This window comes from Phyllopteryx taeniolatus, chromosome 15 (genome assembly GCF_024500385.1).
Source record: "Phyllopteryx taeniolatus isolate TA_2022b chromosome 15, UOR_Ptae_1.2, whole genome shotgun sequence".
NCBI lineage: Eukaryota > Metazoa > Chordata > Actinopteri > Syngnathiformes > Syngnathidae > Phyllopteryx > Phyllopteryx taeniolatus.
Window position 1 is genome coordinate 15270541 of NC_084516.1, and position 26143 is coordinate 15296683.

General features: G+C 40.4%; 1 protein-coding gene across 1 annotated transcript in view; it reads left to right on the forward strand.

Moving 5' to 3' along the window:
• The window catches only part of dym (dymeclin), an 84629-nt gene extending 58971 nt beyond the window's left edge, over positions 1-25658 (forward strand). Inside the window, exons 16-17 of the mRNA XM_061799379.1 lie at positions 5466-5579; positions 23247-25658. Coding sequence (XP_061655363.1) covers positions 5466-5579; positions 23247-23396 — 264 coding nt within the window. The 3' untranslated portion in view covers positions 23397-25658. The remainder of the gene's footprint in view (positions 1-5465; positions 5580-23246) is intronic.
• Positions 25659-26143: the final 485 nt, after the last annotated feature.

Consider the following 26143-nt stretch of genomic DNA (forward strand, 5'->3'; position numbering starts at 1 on the left):
TGTTTGTTTTTAAATAATTCAGTTGAACCACGATTCAACAGCAATGCCTCGTTTTCATTGTTTAACAGTATTTATTTATTATTACTGTCTGTTTCAAGTTATTTCAGCAACCATTATTTTTTTCATAAACAGAGGGGTACCAACAATTTTGTATGTGTACACCGACTCAAAAAGAAAATCAACCTTTTTGTACAAATTAAAATTTTGACATTAATTTGACTTATAGTATAACAGGAGGATTGCACGGTATTGCCAAATTAAACAGTCCTGCTCTTTTGTGGACAGAATAAGTGTCAAATATTTTTTTACGAGCAATTGTGGAGGGACAAGCGAAAGCTGTCACTCCCAGCTTCATCAGTTGGGTAGAAAAAGGGAAAGGAACCCAAGTAATCTCTCATCGGCTCTGGTTTGTTTGTGTGGGTGTGGGTGTGTTGCGCGTGTGTGGGTGTGTATGTGTTTGTGCAATTGGGGTTGCTCCATAGTACATTGCCATAGGCATTGCTGTTATCCATATGAGGAAGCTTGCTTGCTAGAATCCCTTGGTTAAGTCCGCTTCCCCGAGGCGATTCTCCAGTCTTCCCCCTCTCTTCTTGCAAATCCGCAGGCATATGTGATTCTGGATTGAGGAACTGCTCCTCAAAATTAACCCCATATGGGAGGCCTTCAGAACTGATGAGGAGATTAGTATTTCGCAATAGATGTACAGAATGCTCTTGTGGGCTCTGGTTGCGAGAGAAGAAACACTGCACGTGGATGTGTTTAGCGCCGTCGGTTTGGCAAATATATATTTTGGAGAAAAAAAAGACTTAAAAAAGAGATTTTTAATTATCCAATATCAAACATATCTTCAGGGGAGAACCTAGCGCAGATCAAGCACAGCATTTGCTTGATCTCTTGTTTGGGCTGAAACCCACCAGGCATCACATAATGGAGGAAATAGCTCATTCCGACATTAGCCTGTTGGTTAGTCAGGAATCCATAGTGCGCTTTAGCTAATGATGTGCAAATGACAAAATGTATTGCGTTTTTGGCGTTGTGCCAAAGCTACTTGGGCTGGGAATACTACTCGTAGTCATGGTGTCCCAAAATAATTGACATAATTTGAAATACGAGTATCTGTGTAATTACATGTCCGAGGCCAGGGGTTTCTATCTTGTTTTCACTTTCTTTTCAGGAAATGAAGGGTGTAGACAAGTGCAAGAGTAACAGAGCAGTCAGAATTCATCATTCATAGTTGTTTTACTTTTTATGGCTATTTGTAACATATTTAAAGGAAAAATTGTGGGCAAGCTTTCGCAGGCCATATAGAGCGACGTGGGCCTTGAGTTTGACGCATTCGTACTATCCATCCATCCATCCATCCATTTTCTACCGCTTATCCGAGGTCAGGTCCCAGGGGCAGTAGCTTTAGCAGGGACGCCCAGACTTCCCTCTCCCCAGCCACTTCATCCATCTCTTCCGGGGGGGATCCCGAGGCATTCCCAGGTCAGCCGAAGGATGTAGAGAGATGCTCTTCCTTTGATTTTGTTTTTTGGCATTTTTTTTTCCTAACGCCACCACACAAGGTTACCAGTGATGGCAAAAAGGAAGGTGTGATCACCATATAACCAGTAATGGAAGTTAATTTAACTGCACCATAGGAAAGGGTCTGGCTACTGAGCCATTCAATAAACATCAAAAGGCTTTTTTAAATTCCAGCATTACACACAAAACGGCCCTGGGTGACGGGCTACGATCCGTGATGTGTCTGTCAGGCATATTCAAAGAGTGAGTAGTTTGTTTTAGTTTTATTAAATTTTATTATGTCGTGGTTAACTTCTGTCTGTACTTTGGTGAATTAATGTTAAAATGTTACTTCAAACGTGGCATGTGCAATTAATAGATCTGTAATGGTGACGATTCGACCCTGGAACATATTTCCTATTGCAGCATTAAGCATTCAAAAAAGCAATAACATATCTGACATCATTGCAATATCAAACATTTTTTCCCCACACTAACAAGCTATTGCACCAATGTTGATCCAGCCTTTATGCATTTGCATCAGTGATAGCCACCGTGTTATTAAAGTTCCGTCAGTTGACATCCAAACAAGCTCGATACATATAGGGAAAAGGCTGCTTTGTTGTGTGGTTCTATATGTATCTTTAAATCACTATATTGCACAGAGTGTCATCATCTAGGGGCGCTCCTGTTGCAGGTGTGGTGCAACGACGCTGGGATTAGACCAAGTGAGGGCTGGCAATTGATGGTAAACTTTATGCTTTACACAATCAGGATTTTGTGGGCCGATCAGCAAGTTTAAATAAAAAATAAAAAAAACGATAACCGATCCGATCACAAGATGGAGCAGTGTGTCTATTTACATGACTTGTTCATTTATTGTGTATACTTGTGCACTGTATACTGAGTACTGTATCTTCAAAATTATTCTCCAGCATTCTAGACAAAAGTTAAAACATCAATGACCTCTAGGGGGCATTCAAGGATTGGGCACTCACATAAGTTTAGGTCAAATCAACATTACAACATGACAGAAATAATGGGTGCTAACTTACTGTAATTAAATGAACAAATACTGTTAATGACATGCTTACTCTAACTTTCTCACTGTCCCGGCTATATGAACGGGTGTTGTCCAGAGTTTGGGTCCGTTTGACTTTTCCTTTTTGTTTTGTTTTTTGTTTTCCCCACGCTGCGTTGCTTGAACGCGCCATGCTCCTCCTTGTGTACATTCTTCAGGTGCCCATTGAAATTTGTTGTGTTGAAGGATTTAGATGACGTTCCCCACAACGTACTTCAGTTGTGAACAGACTGCAAATAACTTGAGTGTTGTTTGTCTGAGACACCGCAAAATAGTCCTACACCGAAGATGTGTTTTTTCACCGACAAGATTGAAAAAACTTTATTGGCTGTCAGATAGTTACAGTACTGCGCCACAAGACGTGTCAAGGCTAAAAATAAACTAGCTTTTGGATTCATACGTGGCGAAGACGCGGAGTTAAATGTCTTGTGCGGAACCGATCGGTGACATCATTGATTGGCTCAGCGAATTATGACATGAAAGCTGATCAGCATAAAATGCTAATTATCGGCCAATACCGATCAAACCGATCAGATCAGCATAAAGTCTACTAAACTTCAATAAGATAAGCAACGAGGGCCTGTGTGTCTCAAAGAAAAAGCAAAGAGGTTTTCGTGTCCGTGAAAAATACCTGCCGCGTTCATCATCCGGCTTTAACCGATGCAAGCGCAGTATGCTACTTACACAACAGCTCACGCCACACCGGTGCTAGCACATTTCAATGGCCATTTATATAATGAAAAGTGTATAGTTTTGGTCATTTCTTTGTACGTTAACAAAGTTGTGGAGTAAAAGGTACTCAAAGTGGAAGTTTTTTCTAGAGCGGCGACGTATCCTGACTTTATATAAAATGGTTACGCACTGTTAACTACCACTGATGCAGTAGTAAAGTCATAATAACAGTAAACATTTGTATGAAAAATACTTCTTGACCATAAATATAAAACAATCAAAGATACGACAGTGACAGTTGCGTATGGCACAGTAGGGCCTTGATAAGTGAGTGTCCGGTGTAAAGCTTTATACGCTGGTGCTAGCATAACTGCAATCCCTTTAACTGGACATCATCTGTTACGGCTCTGACACTACTTCAGAAGGCAAAATATATCCCAGAGATGGCTAAAAGTTATGCCGTACTTACCGTTTAAATTTATGGCCGAGAAGGGTTTTTCATACAAATACAGCGGCTGAAATAAGTATTTAACACGCCACCATTTTTCTCATTAAATATATTTCCAAAGGTGCTATTGAGATGTAAATTTCACCAGATGTTTGGAACAACACAAGTCATCCAAATATACAAAGAAAGTATAACAAATAAGATCATAAATTAAGTTGTGTGTAATAATGTGAAATGACACAAGGAAAAAGTATTGAACACGCCAACTGCTATTTATTTAATACTTTGTACAAAAGCCTTTGTTTGCAATGATCGGTTCAAGATGCCTCCTGTATGGAGAAACTAGTCGCATGCATTGCTCTAGTGTGATTTTGGCCCATTCCTCCACACAAGCAGTCTTCAATTCTTCAAGGTTCCGGGGGCTTCTTTTATGGACCTTGAGTTTCAGTGCTTTCCATAGATTTTCGATTGGATTCAAGTCAGGCAATTGGCTGCGCCATTCTAACAGCTTTATTTTTTTTCTTTGAAACCAATTGAGAGTTTCCTTGGCAGTATGTTTTGGATCATTATCCTGCTGAACAGTCCACCCTCGTTTCATTTTCATTATCCTCGTAGATGGCAGCAGATTTTTGTCAAGATTGTCTCTGTACATTTGCCCATAAATCCTTCCTTCAATAATGTGAAGTTTACCAGTACCATTTGCTGAAAAGCAGCCACACACCATTATGTTCCCACCTCCGAACTTCACTGCTGGTATGGTGTTTTTAGGGTGATGTGCAGTGTCATTTCTCCTCCAAACGTTGTGTGCATTATGGCATCCAAAGAGTTAAATTTTGCTCTCATCCGACCAGACTATATTCTCCCAGGATTTACCTGGCTTGTTCAAATGTTGTTCAGCAAATTTTCAACAAGCTTTGATATGCTTTTTTTTCAGCAATGGGGTCTTGCGTGGTGAGCATGCATCCAGGCCATGGCGGCGAAGTACATTGCTCACTGTTTTCCTTTTGAGAATAGTACCTGCTAATTCCAGGTCTTTTTGAAGCTCTCCACAGGTGGCCCTTGGCTCTTGGACAACTCTTCTGATTATTCTTTGCACTCCTCTGTCAGAAATCTTGTGAGGAGTACCTGATTGAGGCACATTTATGCTAGTATGATTGGCTTTCCACTTTCTGTACGTATTATGGCCCCAACCGTGCTCACTGGAACATTCAGAAGCTTAACTGGTATTCATTTTGACTGACAAGGGGCTGGATTGTTGTTTGATTATTGACAGATTTTAGGTGTTCTTGGCTTTCCATGCCTTTTTGCACCTCCCTTCATGTGTTTAATACTTTTTCCCTGTGTCATTTCACATTTTTACACACAACTTAATTTCTGAGCTTATTTGTTATACTTTCTTTGTATGTATGGATTACTTGGGTTGTTCCCAACATCTGGTGAAATTTTCAGGTCAATAGCACCTTCGGGAGTATATTTAGTGAGAAAAATGCTGACGTGTTAAATAGTTATTTCAGCCGCTGCATGTCGAGTAATTCCAATTTAACTACTGCATCAGCATAGGCTGGTGATTGTCTACGGCACATTTCGATTTAGAAATTTGGATTACGTCACTATCAATCGAACAGACCTCTGTCATAAACCCAGGTCGGCCTGTACCACTAACCTGTTGTCAGTTGGTTTTTGAAGGCCCATATGAACAGGGATCATTTTGACAACGTAGTCTATTCAGTTCATGAAAGATTTATTTTGCATCCTTTTTAGGTGATCGCGTTCTTCAGCCAGCGTCTGGAGCAGGCTGGAAGCGACCTATCTGTGGAGAGGGTCCAGGAGGTGATCATGAAAGGAGCCCAGGCACTGCCCACAGACAGGCTGAAGGTAAGACAGGTGCCCGAAGCAGTCGATTCATGCGTAGGGAATGCCTTGGTGACTCAGCGCTGTAAGGTTGTCTGCACAAGTAGGAAAGGAATTATGGCAGGGGAGAGAGAACTGGGAGAAAGATGGAAAGAGCCATTGGGGCATGTGACAAAAGGCCAAACCCCATTCTCAGTAGCCATCTTCCTTTTATCCCTGCTGGCCTGCTCCATGCGAACATGTAATGACATTTCAAGGAGATGGGATGATGGCTGGGGGGCACTTTGTCACGGGCACATACGATCGTGGGGGAATGGGGAGGAGTGAGGGGTAGATGTATATCTGCCACAACGCCTCGTTACCCAACACTCCCACCACTCCTTCCCGGCGCTCCCCCATTAATCAGCGAGGAAATATGTATCCAGTCTTCTCCCTGCTTGGCTCCGCACCGCCACCGAAGCTCTTAATTGCATGTTTCATCATGTGTTTCGTGTTCTATACAGGCCGCGAGCATTTGTCTTTCTAGCATGACATGGAAGCGGGATTGCACGTGGCCCTTGCCATTGCCACCCATGTGCGAGGTGATGTAGCCATTGATGGGCCATGTGTCCATCATGTGTACAAGCCTGCTGTGTCTTTCAGCTACGTTGCTCTAAAGCGGTGTACACACCGGCAATAAGGCTAAATTTGAGCAGCTTTCCGACCTTGCGATCAAATTCACCAAACACCCGATTGTCAGAGGTCTCTGAAAGATTATCCTGACCGATTATCCTGTGTTCTTCAGCCACACTCCGTTGTTGTGACGTGAAACGGAACAATAGCCAATTAGGAAGCTTGCTCAAGTGGACACAAATAGAGGACCAATTTGTTGTGTTGAGTCTTTGTATAACGCCTCACAAGTTATTTAGCACAATAAAAATAATAAGCATTTGCAACCACAATGTACAGGAAGTCCTCGAGTTACGACGCACTCGATGTTTTGACTTTACGACGCCCGTGCCTCGTCCGCCATTTTGTCCCAGCACCATAGTGTTTCTGCTTAGCTAGTGCATAGTGCTTGTCTGTGTTTGTGCGCCGGGAGTATCTTTTCCTTTTTCGCCCTCCTTTTTTCACACTCTCAGCAGTAATGGTAAGTACAGTATCTTATTTTTTTATTTTAATGTATTTTAGTTTCTTTATATGAAGTGTTAACCTTACCTGCTACGGTCACCTGACCGTGGTCGCTAGACGCAGGGGTTAACTCCCTTCTCCCGTTGCACAGCTGAGCTGGGTGGCGGCAACAATAAAGGCACGAAGCACCGATTTGCTGCTTTAATGGCTTTATTAGCTCCTCTGCACATTCAACGTCAACGGGTCCTCCACTAATCGCTACTCTTCCCCGGTCGCCGTCACTACACTTGCTACTGTACACACTCGCACCGGCGCGCACTCCTTCCTCCTTCGCAGTCCTGTCTCACTCACACATCGACGCACATGCCCACACACACTGAGCTTGCTGTCACAATCACGTGGGACAATACCCGTAACAGAAGAATTTTGCCGTAAACCTTCACCAGTTTGCGAAACCACCATTCACCTTTTCACAATTGTTTTCTGGAGAACGTCGCTGAGAAATGTACCTATTCGGTCCTATCCACATATTTTTGTGCTCTTTCTGAGTAGCTGGCGTTGGCCACCGATTGCTAGCCAACATTCCAGTTGATGTTGGGCAGGCAGGCGAGGCTCCTTATGGTGCTGATGCAGGAGAAAGTAGGGTGGTAAACCTCTCAAGGTGATGCAGAGAAAGGTCCAGATCGCTATTGGCGAACTAGCTGCTCAGTTACAAGTGTAATAAAGCAGCTAATAGGAAATTAGTAATTTGCTTGCTGCAACATATACGCCAGCATCCTCGCAATTCTGCTCCATTTTTATTTTATTTTTTTTATTTTTTATTTTTTTTTAAATCAGAAATGTAAGAGAAGTTTGATATTAAAGAGTTTGGGTATCATAGTTGAGGTATAGTTAGAGTTTAAACTATAAATATAGGCAACTAGAAAAAATTTTCAGGGGATGCATTCTTTGCGAATGTTTGCTATTTGCAGCGGGTCCTTGATTCTAACCCCGTGAATAGCAAGTGTTCAGTGTACTACTTTTTCTTTGCATTTCCGTGAGTCTGGATGTTCTGTGGCACCGTGCTGCCTCTCCCAGGTCAGTCTTGGCATTACAACAGACGCCGTTGTGTGTATGCTGTGCCGTGTTCGTCATCTCGAGTTCAGCACACACAAGAGCAGTATGCACAAACTTGGCTATTTTTCCTCGTCATGTTTGGGGTCGCTCACTTTAAAAAAAATCTGTGATGTTCGAAATCGATGTGGGTAGCCAGTTTAACCGTTAACGCACTACCAACCACGCTACCATCGTGCATCCATATGCACTTCCCTTTGTTTTTATGTCCGCATGTGTGCTTCGCCCTCACGTTGACATGCTGACCTCATCTGAGTTGCTTTTCTACCTCCAGAGGGCGCCGAGAAGCGACGTGACAATTTGGCCAATGTCTCCTCGGGGATACACAGGCCACTGTTTCATGGCGCCATCGCTCAAACAAAAAGCTGTCTCTCTCCACACCTCACGCATGCCTTCGTCTGATGAGCTCATTCGGGTACTCAGCCCCCAACGTGAAAATCCATAGGCTAGATTAATGTTGTGTGGAATCATCAATGAATTGGTAATTACTGCTAAAAGCTCTTGGCAGTGACTGCGCAGAGAATGCTGACGAGGTAGCGGTGAAGGATAATCACTATATTGGGTCAAATATCGTTGACTTTGAGGCTTCCTCGCTTCTTTTTGTGAACGTATTCAGGGCTCCTTGCCAGGTTGTGGCATCTTCTTTACATTTTTTGGGCACACCATTTAAGCGGCAAGCTAACTTCGCCCTGATGCTTTTAACGCCATTACTTTTATTTTCAATCACTCACTTAAACTTTATTTGTAAGTGCTTTTCATACAAAGGAGTGCAACATAAAGTACTTTAAAATATAAAAGTAAAACAAACCCGCCCGCCGCTTGTCCACATGGACACAGAAACACCCACACAATTTCTTTGGCAAAAGACAAGAAATTCACATTTGTTTCATGTTTCTTTGGGAGCCTGTGTAGGTGACCGTAACCTTTTTCTAAGGTTACATTGATAAAACTCCACATCTATCGATGCATTTTCTGTACTGCTTATCCTGCTCAGGGTCGGAGTGAGCTGGGGCCTATCCCAGCTGCCATCAGGCACAAAAGACAGACTATACCCTATACCAAAAATCATGTTTTTTTCAGGCTTGTGTATGTGAGTTTAATTTGGCCTAATCGACAGAGTTGTTAGCCCATTTAAGCGCCAACTTATTTTTTTTAGATGCTGTATTTTTCAGTATTTTATTTATTTATTGTATTTAGTGATGCCAGATTAATTTCCTGCATTGGCGCGCTGAAAATGACATAACGGAAATGACAGCACGGAGATGACACATTTTACTTAGGAATGGGCGCAGCACGGCCCCATGTGTGTTGTAAAAAGCTCACTAAACATATTATTTTGTGTTTCTGTAGCAGAAAATGATCATACAATAGTTACTGTGTGAGCTGAAACAACAAGACTAATAATTGCCGCAAACAAACGAAACCTCTTTCCGAGGACCCCTTAGCTGCCTAACAAGGTGCCTGATGAAAAATACACGAACTGAATAATTAGTGGTGCAAAGGATCATCTTTTATCTGCACAGATCACTCTCCGCGGTTCGGCACACACCTGGTCCGCGGATTTGTCCAAAATATGTGCGTTTGGTTGGTGTTGGGTGGGGGGAAAAAAAAGGTTTTGCCTGTTCATACGAAGGCAACAGGTTTAATATGCACTCATTAGTCAAGTACAGCAGTGGATGTTAGTCATAGCATAGTGGAAGAGCAGAGGAACTTGAAAACCCTCGATCCTGCGTCATGTAAGACGAAGGCTACCCAAGAACCGCTTATCATTTGCTGCACAATCCAACCGGGCAGTGGGGTTAAGCAATTGGAAAAGCTATTGGGGTATTTATTGCTGAAGACATGAGGCCATACTCTATTGTGCAAAACACGTTATGAAATCCTGTCGCACACCTTCAGTGCAACGATCGAGCCAAGTCTTCATGAGCAGGAGAAGAAAACAAATTGTTGAATGATCCTGGGTATCGTCTGTTACACTCACCATAGACACACACCCCCTCTGATAGACTCACAGAGGCACAAACGTAGAGGATGTAGAGGAGCAGCGACTCTACTCTGAGATCCTCCCGGATGACCGAGCTTCTCACGCTATCTCTAAGGGAGAGCCCGGACACCCTGCGGAGGAAACTCATTTCGGCCGCTTGTATCCGGGATCTTGTTCTTTCGGTCACGACCCACAGCTCGTGGCCATAGGTCAGGGTAGGAACGTAGATCGACCGGTACATTGAGAGCGTCGCCTTTCGGCTTAGCTCATTCTTTACCACAACGGACCGATACAAAGTCCGCATCACTGCAGACGCTGCACTGATCCGTCTGTCGATCTCCCGATCCATTCTTCCCTCACTCGTGAACAAGACCCCAAGATACTTGAACTCCTCCACTTGGGGCAGGATCTCATCCCCGACCTGGAGAGGGTACGCCACCCTTTTCCGACTGAGGACCATGGCCTCAGATTTGGAGGTGCTGATTCTCATCCCATCCGCTTCACACTCAGCTGCGAACTGCTCCAGTGAGAGTTGGAGATCACGGCTTGATGAAGCCAACAGAACCACATCATCTGCAAAAAGCAGAGTTGGAGATCATGGCTTGATGAAGCCAACAGAACCACATCATCTGCAAAAAGCCGAGATGCAATACCGAGGCCACCAAACCGGACCCCTCTACGCCTCGGCTGTGCCTTAAAATTCTGTCCATAAAAGTTAGTCCAGTGGACATCAGTAATGCAAACATGTAAACGTCCAAACAGAAGATTCTGAGTTTTCTGTGTAATGTCTGACGCACTCCTCACAAAAGATAATGTTTTAAATTTTATTTTTTCTGCCCATTGAAAGATTAGGCAGAAGACGCAGGAAACACCCTTAAAAGCATCAGAATTTCAACACAGACTTGTCCTGGTGTTCCCAAGGCATTTCTGTGACTTTAGTAGTTTTTGCCCAGATTGCTAACTGACAAAACAAACTGTTGTTCCTGGTCAGGGGGAAACTGTTGACAGAAGACTACAAGATGCCTGTTTGCTTAAGGAATGCTAAAAAATTTACAGTCTCTCCCAACTGAAAGAGCGGTTTAAAAGACTATGGCCTCGGGGACGACACTTTCTTAGTCTCGTTGTTTGTGGGTGTGGATTGTGTGTTGTTTCAGGTTGTGTAAATGATTCTCATGGGCAGTTGCCGTGGAATGTGTTGTTTAGGCCGACCAAAATCTGCCTTTTTGAGCAGCGATAGCCGCTAGACTCTCTGGCTCCTGGTGACGAAGCAAATGGAGGAGGGGGGCTTAGTTAGCATAGTATCTTTTGCTCAGTACTTGTGCCTCTGTCGGACCAGTTGCCAGCAACCTTCTCACATTAACAACAATGTGCCACATATGAATTCTTGCTCCCAAATGGCTTTAACCCAAGTTTTAGATGGGGTCAGACATGATTAGCCAATCAGGAATAATTGACTGTCACTCTTGAGAGTTTTCACTAAACTTTGGATCTGCAATTGATTTACTGGCTTGCCAATTGTCGGTGCAAAATGCTAATTTATTGGTCATCAGGAAGGAGTACAATTTCACCAGGTGCATCATCCACTTAAGATAAACGTCTGGAAAAAACAGATGCTAACAGTAATTATCTCATTCCATAGAGGTTATCATTAAAGAGTTAACTGTCGAGCCCATTTGAACTCTGTTGCTGTCTCACAGACGTATTAAAGTGCTCTTGGCTTTTCTTCTCAATACTGTTTGTCAGATTATGGGATTAAATTGTTAATATGTGCCCTGTGATTGGCTGGCAACCAGTTCAGGGTGTACCCCGCCTCCTGCCCGATGATAGCTGGGATAGGCTGCAGCACGCCCGCGACCCGCGTGAGGAGAAGCGGCTCAGAAAATGGATGGATGGAAGACGATAGCATTCATTAGTTATTAAAATCATGATCTAACATTCCAACGGTATGCTATAAAGAACACAATGCACACAGTAACTCTGCCTTTATCCATCCATCCATTTTCGGTACCACTTATCATTTGAGTCTTAATTACACAAGTTGCATGACTTCAGCGTGTTATACAATCAATTTGCAGACACAAAAGCCTGCCAAAAAGTCAGTGATTGTGGCATTTTGAAATGATCTCACACAAACACACAAAGGCTCAAAAGGTGAATTAGTACTACAAATCCAGCCCTTCAACTTTTGATTAAGTTGGAAAATAGTAGATAATTAAGATATGTTTCTGCACCTGCCTAATAAAGGTTTAAGACAGTTATGACTGAAGGATTTAGGGAGTCTTGCCTCGAGTATGTAACGCGACATAAATTTTTGTAAACATTTAGAAAGATATCAGCATTCTTTACCGTAACATTTTCCAAGAGATTCAGACTGTATTTGCTCCCTGGGAAAGTATAAATTTTTGGAAAACAAAACAAAAAACTAATAAATAATGCAAAACTAACCAAGACAGATACAGTATTAAGGATCAAGGCTGTTCCTGTAATGCTTTCTAACTCTTTGTTCACTGTTACAATCAATTAAAAAGCAATGAGCCTAGATAAAAAGTTGCAACCATTAGCACGTAGCTAGCCTTCTTGTATTGCTGAATAATGTATCACTTTTGCAACCGTAATTGTAGAAGAACTCAAATATATCTGAAATGTAAGAATCATAATTAAAAAAGTAAGGATTTGTAAGTAAGACATACAGTATTTCGTCTCTCAACCCAAAGGTTGTGGGTTGGATCCTCAGCGCCTGTGACCGTGTCCTTGAGCAAGATTCTGAACCCCAAGTTGCTCTTGATGCCGCATCATCAGTAGGTGAATGAGGAGACAATGTTAAAGCACTTTGAGTACCTTGAAGGTAGAAAAAGCGCTATACAAGTGAAAGCCCATTTACCATTTCATCCTTTTTTACCGTTTGACAAACAAAGCACATAGTAAAACATCAGCATCACTTCTGGCAGTTCATCCTTTAGAAATCATGAATCTGTTTGTCTTTCTAGTGCAGTTGGAACATGGACTCCAGCTCCACGTGACCGTGAACCTTTAAGATGATTAATAGAAAGGCAATTTTTTTGACAGATCACAATGCACTACTTGTTGGGTATGGTTGTGAGTGGTTTGTTTTTGACAGATCAGCATGCGCTGCTTGTGTGTGTGTTTGAGGGTGGTTCATACTTGCTCTACGGCTCACATTCTTCTCAGTCTAGCCCAGCTCTTCACAGCACAAGGGAAGGGAAGGGAAAAGGGAGAAAGGAACGGAAAGGAGCGCGGCATCCCCGAGTGAAGACATGAGGCCAGCCAGTCTGTATCCAGAGGCGAGGGCATGACCCACCAGGACCTACACTAACTGATAGGAGCTCAGGCCAACTGGTCCCAGACAACTGTCGTGACTGCCAGGAGGGGCCGGATGGTGCAGATATATTCAGAGAGGAAGGCGCTGTGCAGACAGAGTCGAGGCACCAAGATAATATTCCAAGAAAGCACTGGAACCCAGAGGAAACATTCTTTTGTTGAGATATGTGGCCATATCGGATACTTTTTTGTGCTCGCTCCAATAATTGCAAAGGGGGAGAAAGGTCTTACCGTTTCTGATTCTGATTGACACTGTGAACCAAGCTTTTTATTTGAGTAGCTGGTAGGCAGTGGGAGTAACTCATGGTACAATAATATCACCATATTTTGCCCGTAATTGTCTTTTATCAAAATGAGAGCTTCTCAACTTTTTCCCGCAGGAGGGGAAAAAAGCAACAAAAATGGCAGCAATAGACCAGTCATGTATTGAATTTCTATCTTTTACGGTACATACAGCATATACTATTAAAGTTTTTGTGACCTACTGTAAAGCGCATCATTTATTCTCCCATTTTGCTCTCGTGACAGCTTTTCAGATTAACCACTGGCCCGCCGTCCTGACGGGACGCCACGCTAACAGCTTTTTATCATTTTGGGAAATGGGCTCGCCCAGACGTCGGAAACACTGATTTGTTCCATCTGTTCCTGTAAACTGCGAGTGGCGTCCCAATGATGAGGTGCTCCTTGTGTTCACTATTGAGATAGATACTCAGGGATTGAAAGATTAATTTCAAGTATTTGAATTAGTGGGAAGGCTTTAAATGCAATCAAAGTCACATGTCTCCCAAAATGTTCACAGTTGACATGACAATACTGTGAACGATTGGTTCAGCGATTAGCTTTGGTGGCGACAGTATGTATGGCAAAAATTGGAAAAACTCTTAATTAATTTTTTTTATGTTGGGAAAATTGCGCACAAATGTCTCATCCAAGGGACATGGGCTAAGGAAGAACCCAGAAAACTTTGGTGACAAGTTTTTTTTTCTCCCACTAACGTGTATGTGTTCACTGTGATGGGTTAAATGCAGAGAACAAATTTCATGTGCATGCATGTTCAAGATGGAGGAATGTGTCAATTTAAATGACCTGTTCATTTACTGTATATACTTGTGTACTAATTGCGCAAAAAAAAATATATTCACAATAAATAATGTATCTTTGGGCATGGTGGACGACTGGTTAGAGCGTCTGCCTCACAGTTCTGAGGACCCGGGTTCAATCCCCGGCCCCGACTGTGTGGAGTTTGCATGTTCTCCCCGTGCCTGCGTGGGTTTTCTCCGGGCACTCCGGTTTCCTCCCACATCCCAAAAACATGCATGGTAGGTTCATTGACGACTCTAAATTGCCCGTAGGTGTGAATGTGAGTGCGGATGGTTGTTTGTTTGTATGTGCCCTGCGATTGGCTGGCAACCAGTTCAGGGTGTACCCCGCCTCCTGCCCGATGATAGCTGGTATAGGCTCCAGCAGGCCCGCGACCCTAGTGAGGAGAAGCGGCTCAGAAAATGGATGGATGGATGTATCTTTGTTCAATTATTTATGCCACTGAGGCATAGTGACAGACAGAACAAATGAATGGTCTTCTATTAGATGGCAGGAACTAAATACACTAATTAATGTATCCACTTTTTGTGACATTTTTGTTTGTTGGTGTGTCGTGAGATTTTTCAATTGTAAAATGTGTTCCTTGGCTCCATAAAGGTTGGAAATCACTGCTCTAGTCAGATCGTGTATTCTAATCAGTCAGGTCAAAAAAACATTACAACATGACAGAAATAATGGTTGCAAACATACTGTAATTAAATTACTTCACCCACACCGAAACTTTAGAGCATGATTTGACAAAATGGCGGCATGTTTACGTACAACCGTCAGTGCAAGCTGTAACGTTTTGTTGCCTGCTTGCGAGCCATATCGTATTAAAAGTATGTGAACATAACTCAAGCAAGCCTTAAACGAATGCCCTCTCCTGTCCTGAGCACCGGTGACCACCAACACACGTTTTTCCCCATTTTGCCATTCTAATACAGTCGGGCGCGATCCACTCTTGTTGTCGTCGCCACGGTAACGAGTGTATCCGGTCGCATTTGAGTTGACAAGATAAAGCCCAACGATCGTAAAAAACGGGATGGGGTGGTATCGGAATACAGAAGAAGAAGAATCACCTTTTATTGTCATGAACATGCATGCATGCACGTGAAATTTGTTCTCTGCATTTAACCCATCACAGTGAACACATACACGTTAGTGGAACACACTGGAGCAGGGGGCAGCTGAAGCGCCCGGGGAGCATTTCGGGGTATCGGTGTCTTGCTCAAGGATGTTGGCGGATGGTCCAGTCGGGGTCTTGAACCTCGGTCCCCCACGGTGGCAGGCGATGATCTTTTATTGATCTTTTATTAAGATTTTATTGCAGTAGTCTGACATAGTGTAATCGTGAAAGAGCAAATGTGTCTTGTAGTCTGATCCAGCATTACGTGTGGTCTGTCCCACAGCGCCGAAAAGGTGATTTTTGTAATTATTTTTTTTAAATAACTTTATTGGCCATCAGATATTTACAGTACTAGGTCAAAAGACACGCAACAAGGCTAAAAATAAACTAGCTCTTGGATTCAAATATACTGTGCACGATGGCGACGCGAGTAAATGTCTTTTGCAGAGCCGATCAATGACGTCATTGATCAGATCGGCGAATTATGATATTAAAGCCGATCAGCATAAAATACTAGTTATCGGCCGATACCGATTAAGCCGATAAAATCGGTGTAAAGTCTACTTTTAACATCATAATGGTTTTTCACCTTCTTTCCTTTCTTAGTGAAAAATGCAAGACAGTTAATGTAAAAGACAGTTAATGATATATCATTCACCCAGAACTGTATTAGCCAGAATTGTATTTGTGTGTATGCATATTTTTTTCTCAATTTTTTTTGAAATAGATGTCAATTATATTTACTGAATAATTGGTAAAATTGGGGTGCCAAGAGGTTTTTCTATTTTTTCTTTTTCAGTGAAATATGCAAGAGTGCTAATAAAATTAATCTACTGTATATAGAGTAGGTGTGTACCTCTGAAGGCTTACAATTTGGTGCTAATCCATATCAAAACGACTTGAAATGCCTTGATTATACATGGCAGGCTTAGGAAGAACCAATTGTATTTTTGTGTTTCCCTTATTTTTTCACCTTTCTTTAAATTGTTCTGTCATTTCTGCTTGTTTCATATATTTTTCACCTACAACATTTATGGTTTTTTACATCTTTCTTGCCATTCTCTGTGAAAAATACATAAATGTAATGGCAAAATGAAGCCATGTGCATGAGTGGGTAGATATGAAGGCTAACAATTTGATACGAATCCAAGTTAGCATTGGATGCAAAAATTGAATTTCGTACTGATTATTTTTTCACTTTTACCATTGTGATAATTTTTTTTTACTATTTTATTACCTTAGGTATGTGGAAATCTAGCAAGGTGATGCCAAAGCTAATCAAAATTAGCTTTGGACACAAAAACAACTCATTGAAGATGGGTCGAGACGACCACATTGTTTCCCACCTTTTTATTTATTTATTTTTTGTTTTTGCAAGTGGATTAAAGCACAGTTAAAAGTTGGTTTCCTTTAGATTTTGGGTTGAATTGTTAATGTTCTGTTAAAATTGGAGACTATTATGGGCCTATGTTTAGGAGTGCTATAGACAAACACAATGTATTCATGTAACCTAAATTTTGCACATCAAAGCACAGCTAAAATGTCACCCAAACCCTAAATCCAACGTATCTTGGTTGGATGCAACTAATATTGGATGGCCTCTGCCAAGCATGCTGGCAGAAAAACACAAGGGCCACCTCGCGGGCCAAACACAGTAAACAGCAGGTAGATAGAAGTAGGGCATCAATAATACAAGAGAGTGCCTCATTATATTCTGCTGTCTGCACATACATACAGTAGAAAGGCACTTGCAGTCAGTAATCAGCTGTGGTGAGAGAGACACACGAGTCCTGCTTGTCCTATTCAATGCTACACTATCGCTATCATAATGACCCAGACACCGGGGCTGACGGGGTCACAGCCCATATGCCAGACTACACACAAACGCGCGCACACACACACACACACACAAACGTACATTGTGTTGACAAGGCAGGATCGCTATTATCCAACTGGTGTTTGTGGGTAGACGACTGTCTCGTAGACACCAACTCATCAAATGTTCAACAGCAGCCACTCTTGCTCATTAGCGACAAAACACAATCGTATGGTGACATTATCATTCTTTTATTTTCAGATGAGTTTTTCGATTGAAATCTGAGCCATAATCACTATGACATTATAGATGACCTCGCCAATTACAGTACGCTTATAAGGTCACGGACATAATTGAAGTGTTAATGAGAACTGCACTCAGTCAGCTATACAACTCAGCCGGAGGGTATCAAACAATCCTAATTTGGATTAGCACCAAATGGTGCACCTTCCGTTGATGCGGTGGGAGTTTTGTCATTAAAATTCATGCATTATTCACTAAAAAAATAATTGAAAACGGTCGAAAACTGTTTCTCAAATTTATACGGGGAAAAGAATTCACAGAGATTTATTTGATTGGTTCTTCCTCCAGCTATGCCCTGTCAATTCTAGTGCTAACAGGACACCGATGCCCACAGCCTGGACTGACCTTAGCATTTAGCTATATCAGGTTTCATGACTGCCACTTGTTTTACTTCATCATTTCAGTGTGCCTCTGTATTACTAAATTGTCTCACTAAAATATCCCTTCCTCAGTTAGATACCGTATGTTTTTCTTCCACTATATTGTAATACTAAAGTACTGTACTGTACTTCAAGGTTTCGTCATCATATCAAATGGAAAATAATATTCTGTGGCAGTTGTAACAGTTTATCCCGATTTGCATCAGAACGTGTGACCGCTCTACAAAGTTTCATAGAAATCTTATTTTTCCGTAGTTTAGTGTTATTCTGCTAGCTAGCTAACCAACAAAAAAAAAACAATGATCCAAACCATGCCCGTTTTGTGATAGTTGGTGGTAATAAGAATTGGAAAATGTATTTTATGTTTTATGATGGTACCAGCGTACAACGTTTTGGAGGCTAATTCAGTGCTAACCCAAGTTAGCATTCATGACAAAATGACTCAAAGTGGCTCATGATGACCACCATAACATTGAGGAAACAGAAATAGTTGTTTGGAGAGCATTGTATCCCACTTGCCATTAACAAAAAAGTATCAATTTGTATATATACATATATATGTATGTGTATATATATACATATGTCTGTGTGTGTATATATATGTGTATGTGTATATATATATATATATATATATATCTGTGTCTCTCTCTCTCTCTCTCTCTCTCTCTCTCTCTATATATATATATATATATATATATATATATATATATATATATGTGTATTATGTGTATATATATGTGTATGTATATATATATATATATATATATATCTGTGTGTATTATGTGTGTATATATATATATATATATGTATATATATATATCTGTGTGTGTATATATATATATATATATATGTGTGTGTATATATATGTATATATATGTGTGTATATATATGTATATATATATGTATATGTATATATATATATATATATATATATATATATATTATAAAAGGTCTGAATACTTATGGCTATGTGATATTTCAGTTTTTCTTTTTTAATAAATCTGCAAAGATTTCAACAATTCCGTTTTTTTCTGTCAGTACGGGGTGCTGTGTTTACATTAATTACATTTCCACGGGGGAAGAGGAACTTAAATGATTTTAGCACATTGCTGCAATATAACAGAGTGAAAATTTTAAGGCGGTCTGAATACTTTCCGTACCCACTATACAAGTTTGATTTAAACAAATGGTGGGAAACTATGCAAAAATATAAGAATTTGAGATGGGGGGCCAATACTTTTTCACAGCACTGTATATGGGCTTAAAAACACAGTGGCAAAAGAAGGCATGCACAGTTACTGCCGTACTTAATGTTTTTCCTTTGGATGTTAATATATTTATGGCCTCGATTTGTTTTGCATACAGTTATTTACAATAATTATTAGATTACCACTATGTTAGCATATGTTAGTGATAGACTATGGCACCATCCGACCTATTTCATGTTACTTCGCCGATGTAGGAACAACTGCATCGTAAACACCCCTATGTCTATGTAAATTTTTTTTTTTTTTATATTTTTTTTTTATACTGAAGGGTTCCCAACCCTAATATATAACTCAATTTATGTGTATTTATTAACACCAGAGCCAGTGTTGTTTGTCGTCTGGACTGCAGATGTAAATAGTACAACAATGTGTGCGTGTGTGTCTTTGAACAAGTGTGGTCTACACTAGCCGAGACCAGTGGGAGTCTGACTGCTGTTAGCGAGTAATCATGTAACGCGGCACCTCGCCGCCGCAGGCTCAAACAATAAGGTCAAACTGTTGTGCAAAATGACACCGCTCTATGTTTGGCTTCATTTTATTACACTCCCCGATGTGTTTACCTGTTATGAACACAGGTCAGGGAAATCGAGCAGTGTTATTTCCTCTTATTTCCCCCGTGGATGAGCCGAGCGCCATCGCTTTTATTTGGCAAACAGTAGCCAGGTGACGTGGCCGCATTGGTTAAGAGGCCGTCAGACCCCAAATTTGGTCCGTGTCTCTCAGGAAGCTGTAACTAATTCAACCTTGGCCTCAGGTGGAATTACATCTGCCTCTACTGTAGTAGCTCATGAAGCGTGATCAGTGAGAAGCCTCCAGCTGAAAAACTACCTGGGGCAAGCAGGCTACCATGCAATGCAAGTGTGGTCGGTCGAATCAATAATCAAGAGAAAAAAAACAGTTTGTAACATGATAAATGTTGGTTTGAAGCAACCGTTTTAGGGTCATTTTGGCCAGGATACATTCCAGACCCCCCACTCTAAGATGAAAGTAGGTAATATAGAAGTTGAGAAAATACTGTATGTATTACAGTGTCTGGTGGGGGTGGGCGTGTGATGTTGTTGAGTCTGCGCATAAGTGTTTGGGCATTAAATGTGGCAGCTAGCTCAGTAGCTCCTGCGTGAGTGTGGTCATTGTTTGTTTTACTGTTCTCCCGCCATTCAATAAAGGACTGAAAAGTGCATTGGTGACTGGCTGTACTTTTCCCATATGGCATTAAGAAAGGAATTATACTGTAAAAAAAAAAAAATAAATTGCTATAACCCACAGATTTTCAAAATATAACGGGTATTTCTGCAACAGACAGATGCCTTCCACAAAAAAAAATCTGCAATATATCGGGCGCAAACGATGAACCGCAAGGTAGTGGAAAGACACTGCCCTCATGGTCAATCCTCTCAAAGTTAATCAAACTCCGACGGCATGCCGTGCTCCGTCCTCAGTCGACTGCATCGACAACAAGCTTCTCAATTTAGAGTAACCCATCTGTCTCAAACACATTGCTGTGACCCACACATTTTCAAAATATAACAGGAATTTCTGCAACAGACAGATGCGTTCCACAAAAATTTAGCAATATATCAGGGGCTCAAACGATGAACCGCAAGATAGCGGAAAGATACTGGCCTCATGGTCAATCCTCTCAAAGTTAATCGAACTCTGACGACATGCCATGCTCCGACCTCAGTCGACGGCATCAGCATGCTTCTCAATTTAGAGTGACCCATCTGTCTCGAACACTGCTTTAGATTTGGGCAAATTCCATAATTGGAGTTTATTAAAGTAGCAGCACGGTGATTGAGTGGTTAGTACGTCGACCTTACAGTTCTGCGGTACAAGGTTCAAGTCTGTGGCCTTTCTGTGTGTTATGTGCATGTTCTCTCTGTGCTTGTTTGGGTTTTCTCTCGGTACTACTGTTTCCTCCCACATTATAAAATGTGCATATTTGGTTATTCGTAGACCAGGCACATGCAGAGACGTTTTTTGTTTGTTTTTGTCAACGTTTTTTTCTTATTTTTTGTGCGTTAGCCTGTGTGTATCCTTTCAACGATAAAATGGAATATATCCCAACTAAAAAAACAGATTAAGATATGACTAATTAAGGAATCAATATAGTTCTAAGCCTTTGATTACTGAGTATGAGAACGAGGGGGGGGGGGGGGGGGGGTGCTATGGTGAGAGTTTCTGGGTTTCTTTGCGTGAACTGCACAACAAGTGAGATTTATATAACTCATACATAAGAGTTGTAAAAATCTTGTCAGAGTCGAAGGCGCCGTAACACGGCAGGGAAACCAGGCGATTGCACCCCAAATATGTCCCCCCGCTACTCCTCATCCATTCACACACACAATTTTACAGCCATTAAAACAATTAAATGTTTTTAACATCGTTATATGCATTTCCAAGCTACTCTTGAATGCATCACAAATTATGGCGCGCACACAAGCAATCACACTAGTTGCAGATCTCATCACAACAAATAAGCAGTGTATGTTGAGTAAAACTGTTACATGTTAATAATGTAGACAAAAAATGTATGTAACAATGTTAATAGGTGACGTAAACGTTAAGGGATGATGTGGAGTGAGTCAGTTATTAATATGAAAAGTCCACTGACTGACTCTGTAGTCCAGGCCTTTCAAATCAAACGTTATGATCATTTTGATATACTATGTGCCATAAAGTAAAATCCGAGCCTCGATTCTAAGATGTATATTGTTACCTGCTGTATGTTAGCTTGCTTGCTAGCTATTTTAATGCAATAAACAAAGCAACTCACTGCTTTGCACATATTTATGGAACATTGTTATGAAAAATATATTTTAGCATTTGGGAATTATCGATCCTAGTCTCATATGTTGATCAATGTTATGATGTAAGGTTTTGGTGGTCCTACATTAGGGAATAACTGGGTTAGGTTAGTGTTGAATTCAAAAAATGTCAGAAAATAGGCAAAAATGTTGCTCACTTCCCTGCAAGTAGCTTCCAACAACGATATGTTTGCTTTCATTGAGGACTAAGGAAAGTAACGTTTTCACATTTGACTGAAAATTATTTTATTAGATTTTGACTTTTTAAAATTATATTTCGTGAATGGTTCAAATAGTTTTCACTTATTGTATTGTGTACAATAAATTCTCTGGCAAGAATAGTGTTTTACAGAATGTTTGGGTTTCAGTTTGTGCATTTAATTATCTGGCCTTTGTATAAGCCCTGGAATTCCCCCCAAAAATGGCAGATTTCCTGTTCATTTTTTGGGAAAGGATCCTAGATAGTTTTTTTGTGCGCCCTGTTATGATAGACGTGCACTGGATTTCTGGTCAATCATTTAAATGAGTGATGGGAGCTAATTTCCTCTAACTTTGGGTTGGGTTTTGGGGGCTTGTGATCCATCCGTTTTCAACAGGATACACGCCTGCCTCCCAAAGTCAATCAATTGGTTGGAAGAATAAACACAGAAATTCCAAGAGGCCCTTTACAACACCTTGTGCTCAGGCCCTGGAAACTGTTACTGGGACATACTCTCACATACCCAGACAGATCACTTTACAAGCATGTCCTCCATTTTTATAGAGTAGTTTTTAGCTTTTACACAGGAACAGTACCGCATTTATTTTAAGACCAAAATGTTAGCGTTTTAGTTTTAAAAAAAAAAAAAAAAAAAAAAAAAAAAACACTGTAAATGAATGCATACCCCACTAATCTGCATATCCTATACGGTGATATGTTAACTTTACGAGAGCCCCAACTTACGTTTTTTTGAGTTTGCAAGCCATTGCTTGATTTTTCTGTGGTGTTCCAAGATAAAATGAGTAAAATAAAATGGAGAAGTTAGGGTAGTGCAATGCCCTCTTATGTAGGCGAGAAGAGCCATGACTACCGATGCAAAAGACGGTTACATTAGACTTTATTGATGAAAGGCCCCGGAGAAGCTTATGCACACGTTTATAAAAAAAAAATAATAATTCTAATTTTAAAAAATGACAGCAGCACCTTGGACATCAAGGGCAAAAGGGCAGGCACCTAACACCCCACGGCCCTGGTACTATCAATTGGAGCGCTGAGACTTGAAATCTTGAAATGGGAGATTTCCTACTTTGCAGTTTTCAGGAATGCGCCACCCCTCTCCGTGCATCCTAATCACTTTCCTGAACATCCCTCTCGTTGTCTAGAAGTTTCCGGAGCTGAAATTCAAGTATGTGGAGGAGGACCAGCCCGAGGACTTCTTCATCCCGTACGTGTGGTCGCTGGTCTTCAATTCGGGAGTGGGCCTCCACTGGAGCCCGCACGGCATCGAGCTCTTTAGCATGGACTCCGGCTGAGTGTGTTTCCCCTAGTACAGACTGACACTTTGTACAAGTGTGTGTGTGTATAAAACAGACTGTGTTTGAGTGTGTGTTGCTTTTTATAGGACATTGCTTTGGAAGTGCCTCGATCTTGTGTTACAGCGGCGTCGCAGCGCAACCTGATTTTGTTGTAAACCAAAACAATGCCTCTGGCTTCTCCGCTGGGAATCTTCCCGGGTCTTGACCTGCTTCCACAATAATGCTAAAGCTTCCCAAAGCTTAAGCGTCCCATTGGTGGTAGGACATATATTTATTTAAGACATTTAAGATATATGCACAGAGGACTTAACACGCTGAATAACTTATTCACAGATGCACTGAATTGCGAAACTATACACCAGGCATTTCATGAATATTCTGTAAAATGCTCACTTTCAATCATAAATTAGCTTTTTATTTGCGCTCGTGTCGCTGCTGAGGGAGCATTAGGGCCACACTGAACAAAAAAACTGGACTATAAGAATGATTTCAAAATATTACAAGATCAGTTCATATTTTTTTTTTTACCAGAAAAATAGGATAATTTTTTTTCTTGAATAGTGTTCCCCCACTATTTGCAGAAGATGGGGACCGAGCCCTGCCACGAATAACGAAAATCTACGAGGAAATGACCCCCCTCGCTCCCCCCAATCATAAGCATACATAGTTCTTTGGCACCAAGATGCCACATGATGGCGGCTAAGCAGTTCTTTTATTGCTTTGGTCTAAGCACAAAAACAGCAAGGTTAGTTTTTCACCAGGGGATAAATAAAAAATAGTCTGTCAATACACAGTATGTGAACTTGAAATGACAAACTGCTAATATGCGGGGGGCATACTAGTACAACGATGAACACGTACCTGCATTAAGTTACACTCTGATAAATTACTTTTTTCCTTGCAAAATACTGCTTTGTTTTCGTAACTTTGTCAGAATTCCAGATATTACAAGAAAATGCGACAAGAGGAGTTGAAATGTGAAAAAAATGTGGAAAATGTTACTTTTTATGATCATCAACTTATTCCATGAGTAGATGCATAATATTATGACTATCAACAAAACCTTTGTTGACAGGACTGCAGTTATACTCTCTAAGTTTTGTTGGTAGTTGAATACTTTATTTTTGTCATATGACTACTCATAAAATACTTTTTCTTAAAAACTAAGAGAATTCAAACTATTGCCAGAATAAAGTTGAAATATTTAGAGAATTGCCTTTTTTCATTAATAGATGCATAGTGTTATGACCATGAACACAAGTTTTTTTGTTTTTTTTAAAAGGAGCTTTATTTTTGTTAATATTCCAGCTTTTTTCTGACAAAAATATGACTATGACAATTCGAAATATTTTGAAGATAAAGTCAAAATATTACAAGGATGACTTCATAATTTAGCGTGAAAAAAGTCCTGAACTAATTTTTGGAAAATAGATACGATATGAATGTGAACATATGCTTGCGTTAATATAAGAACTGTTGAGCAATTACATTTCAACAAACACTGAAATACCCTTATGAGTTATAATTCCGATTAAAATTACAAGTACTTCCTCATAATACAATGACCTCTTTTTCTAAAAATAATGCAACTTTTTTCTTTTAATCAGGCTTTTTTTGTATCTCAGAACTTTTTTCTTGAAAAATATAGCTTTATTTTTGTTGCATTAATTTTTTAAATACTACTTTATACACTAATTTATGAATATGAGAATCCAAAATATGAGAATACAGTTCAAATATAAGTAATATGAGAATAGACTAAAAAATGGTCGTAACAAATTGGTAATGAATTAAAAAAAAAATACAATTTCCATATTATAGATCCTTTCTTTGACTTTTTTCTTAACTTTTACTGTTTTTCTTGACTTTTCAGTGTTCCCCTAATTCTTCTCAGTACTGCCTGAATGCCTTTGCTCTGTAAAAATAAGAATTCATATAACCCACTACAACCAACGCTAATTGAAGTTTGATTTCAGTTGCAGTACAGTAGCAGGTTACCTTCACTTCTTCACGTTGTCATCAAGAGAAACAAGGCAAGTGTTTCAACCTCCTGTCCTCTTGTGTTTGTCTCTTTATATGCATGTTTAGCATTTGCATTGAATATTTTTATTTTTATTTTTTTTTATAACTAGGCCCCTCTAAATGGGTGCAAAAAAAAAATCATTATTACCTATTATACATACTTGATGAACATATAGCAACAGGTGAATTTTACTTTACCAGTACGGGTTTCAATAAAAAACTAATTGTATCAAAGCAGCAGAGCCTTAGTGTCAAATCATTATGAACAAAGTGAAACACTGTTGGATTAGTTGGGCCATTAGAGTACACAATAGATACAGTGGAACACGAATCCGTTATGGGATGTTGCTCGACCCCTATATTTGTGCAGGTTTGGATTTCTTTCCTATTATAAATTAGGGGCGGGGGGGAAAGACTTCATCTATTCCTGCATCAAACTATCACCATCATAAGACCTATAGTAAAATTAGTTTTAATAAAAATAAAAGACACAGATACTAATCGCCCATAAAGACAATAAAACACTCTTTTTAACACTCGTAATTGCTTGATGCTCGCTGTGCTGAGGTCTCACAAACAGCTTGTGAAACTGTGGAGGTGTTACTTTCCCATAATTTAAAGTTGCAGTTTTAAGAAAAAGAAATGATTTTACCTCCAAAAAGTAGTACTACTACAATAAATAATAATAATTTTTATAATAATAATTTTTCATGAAAAAAAGT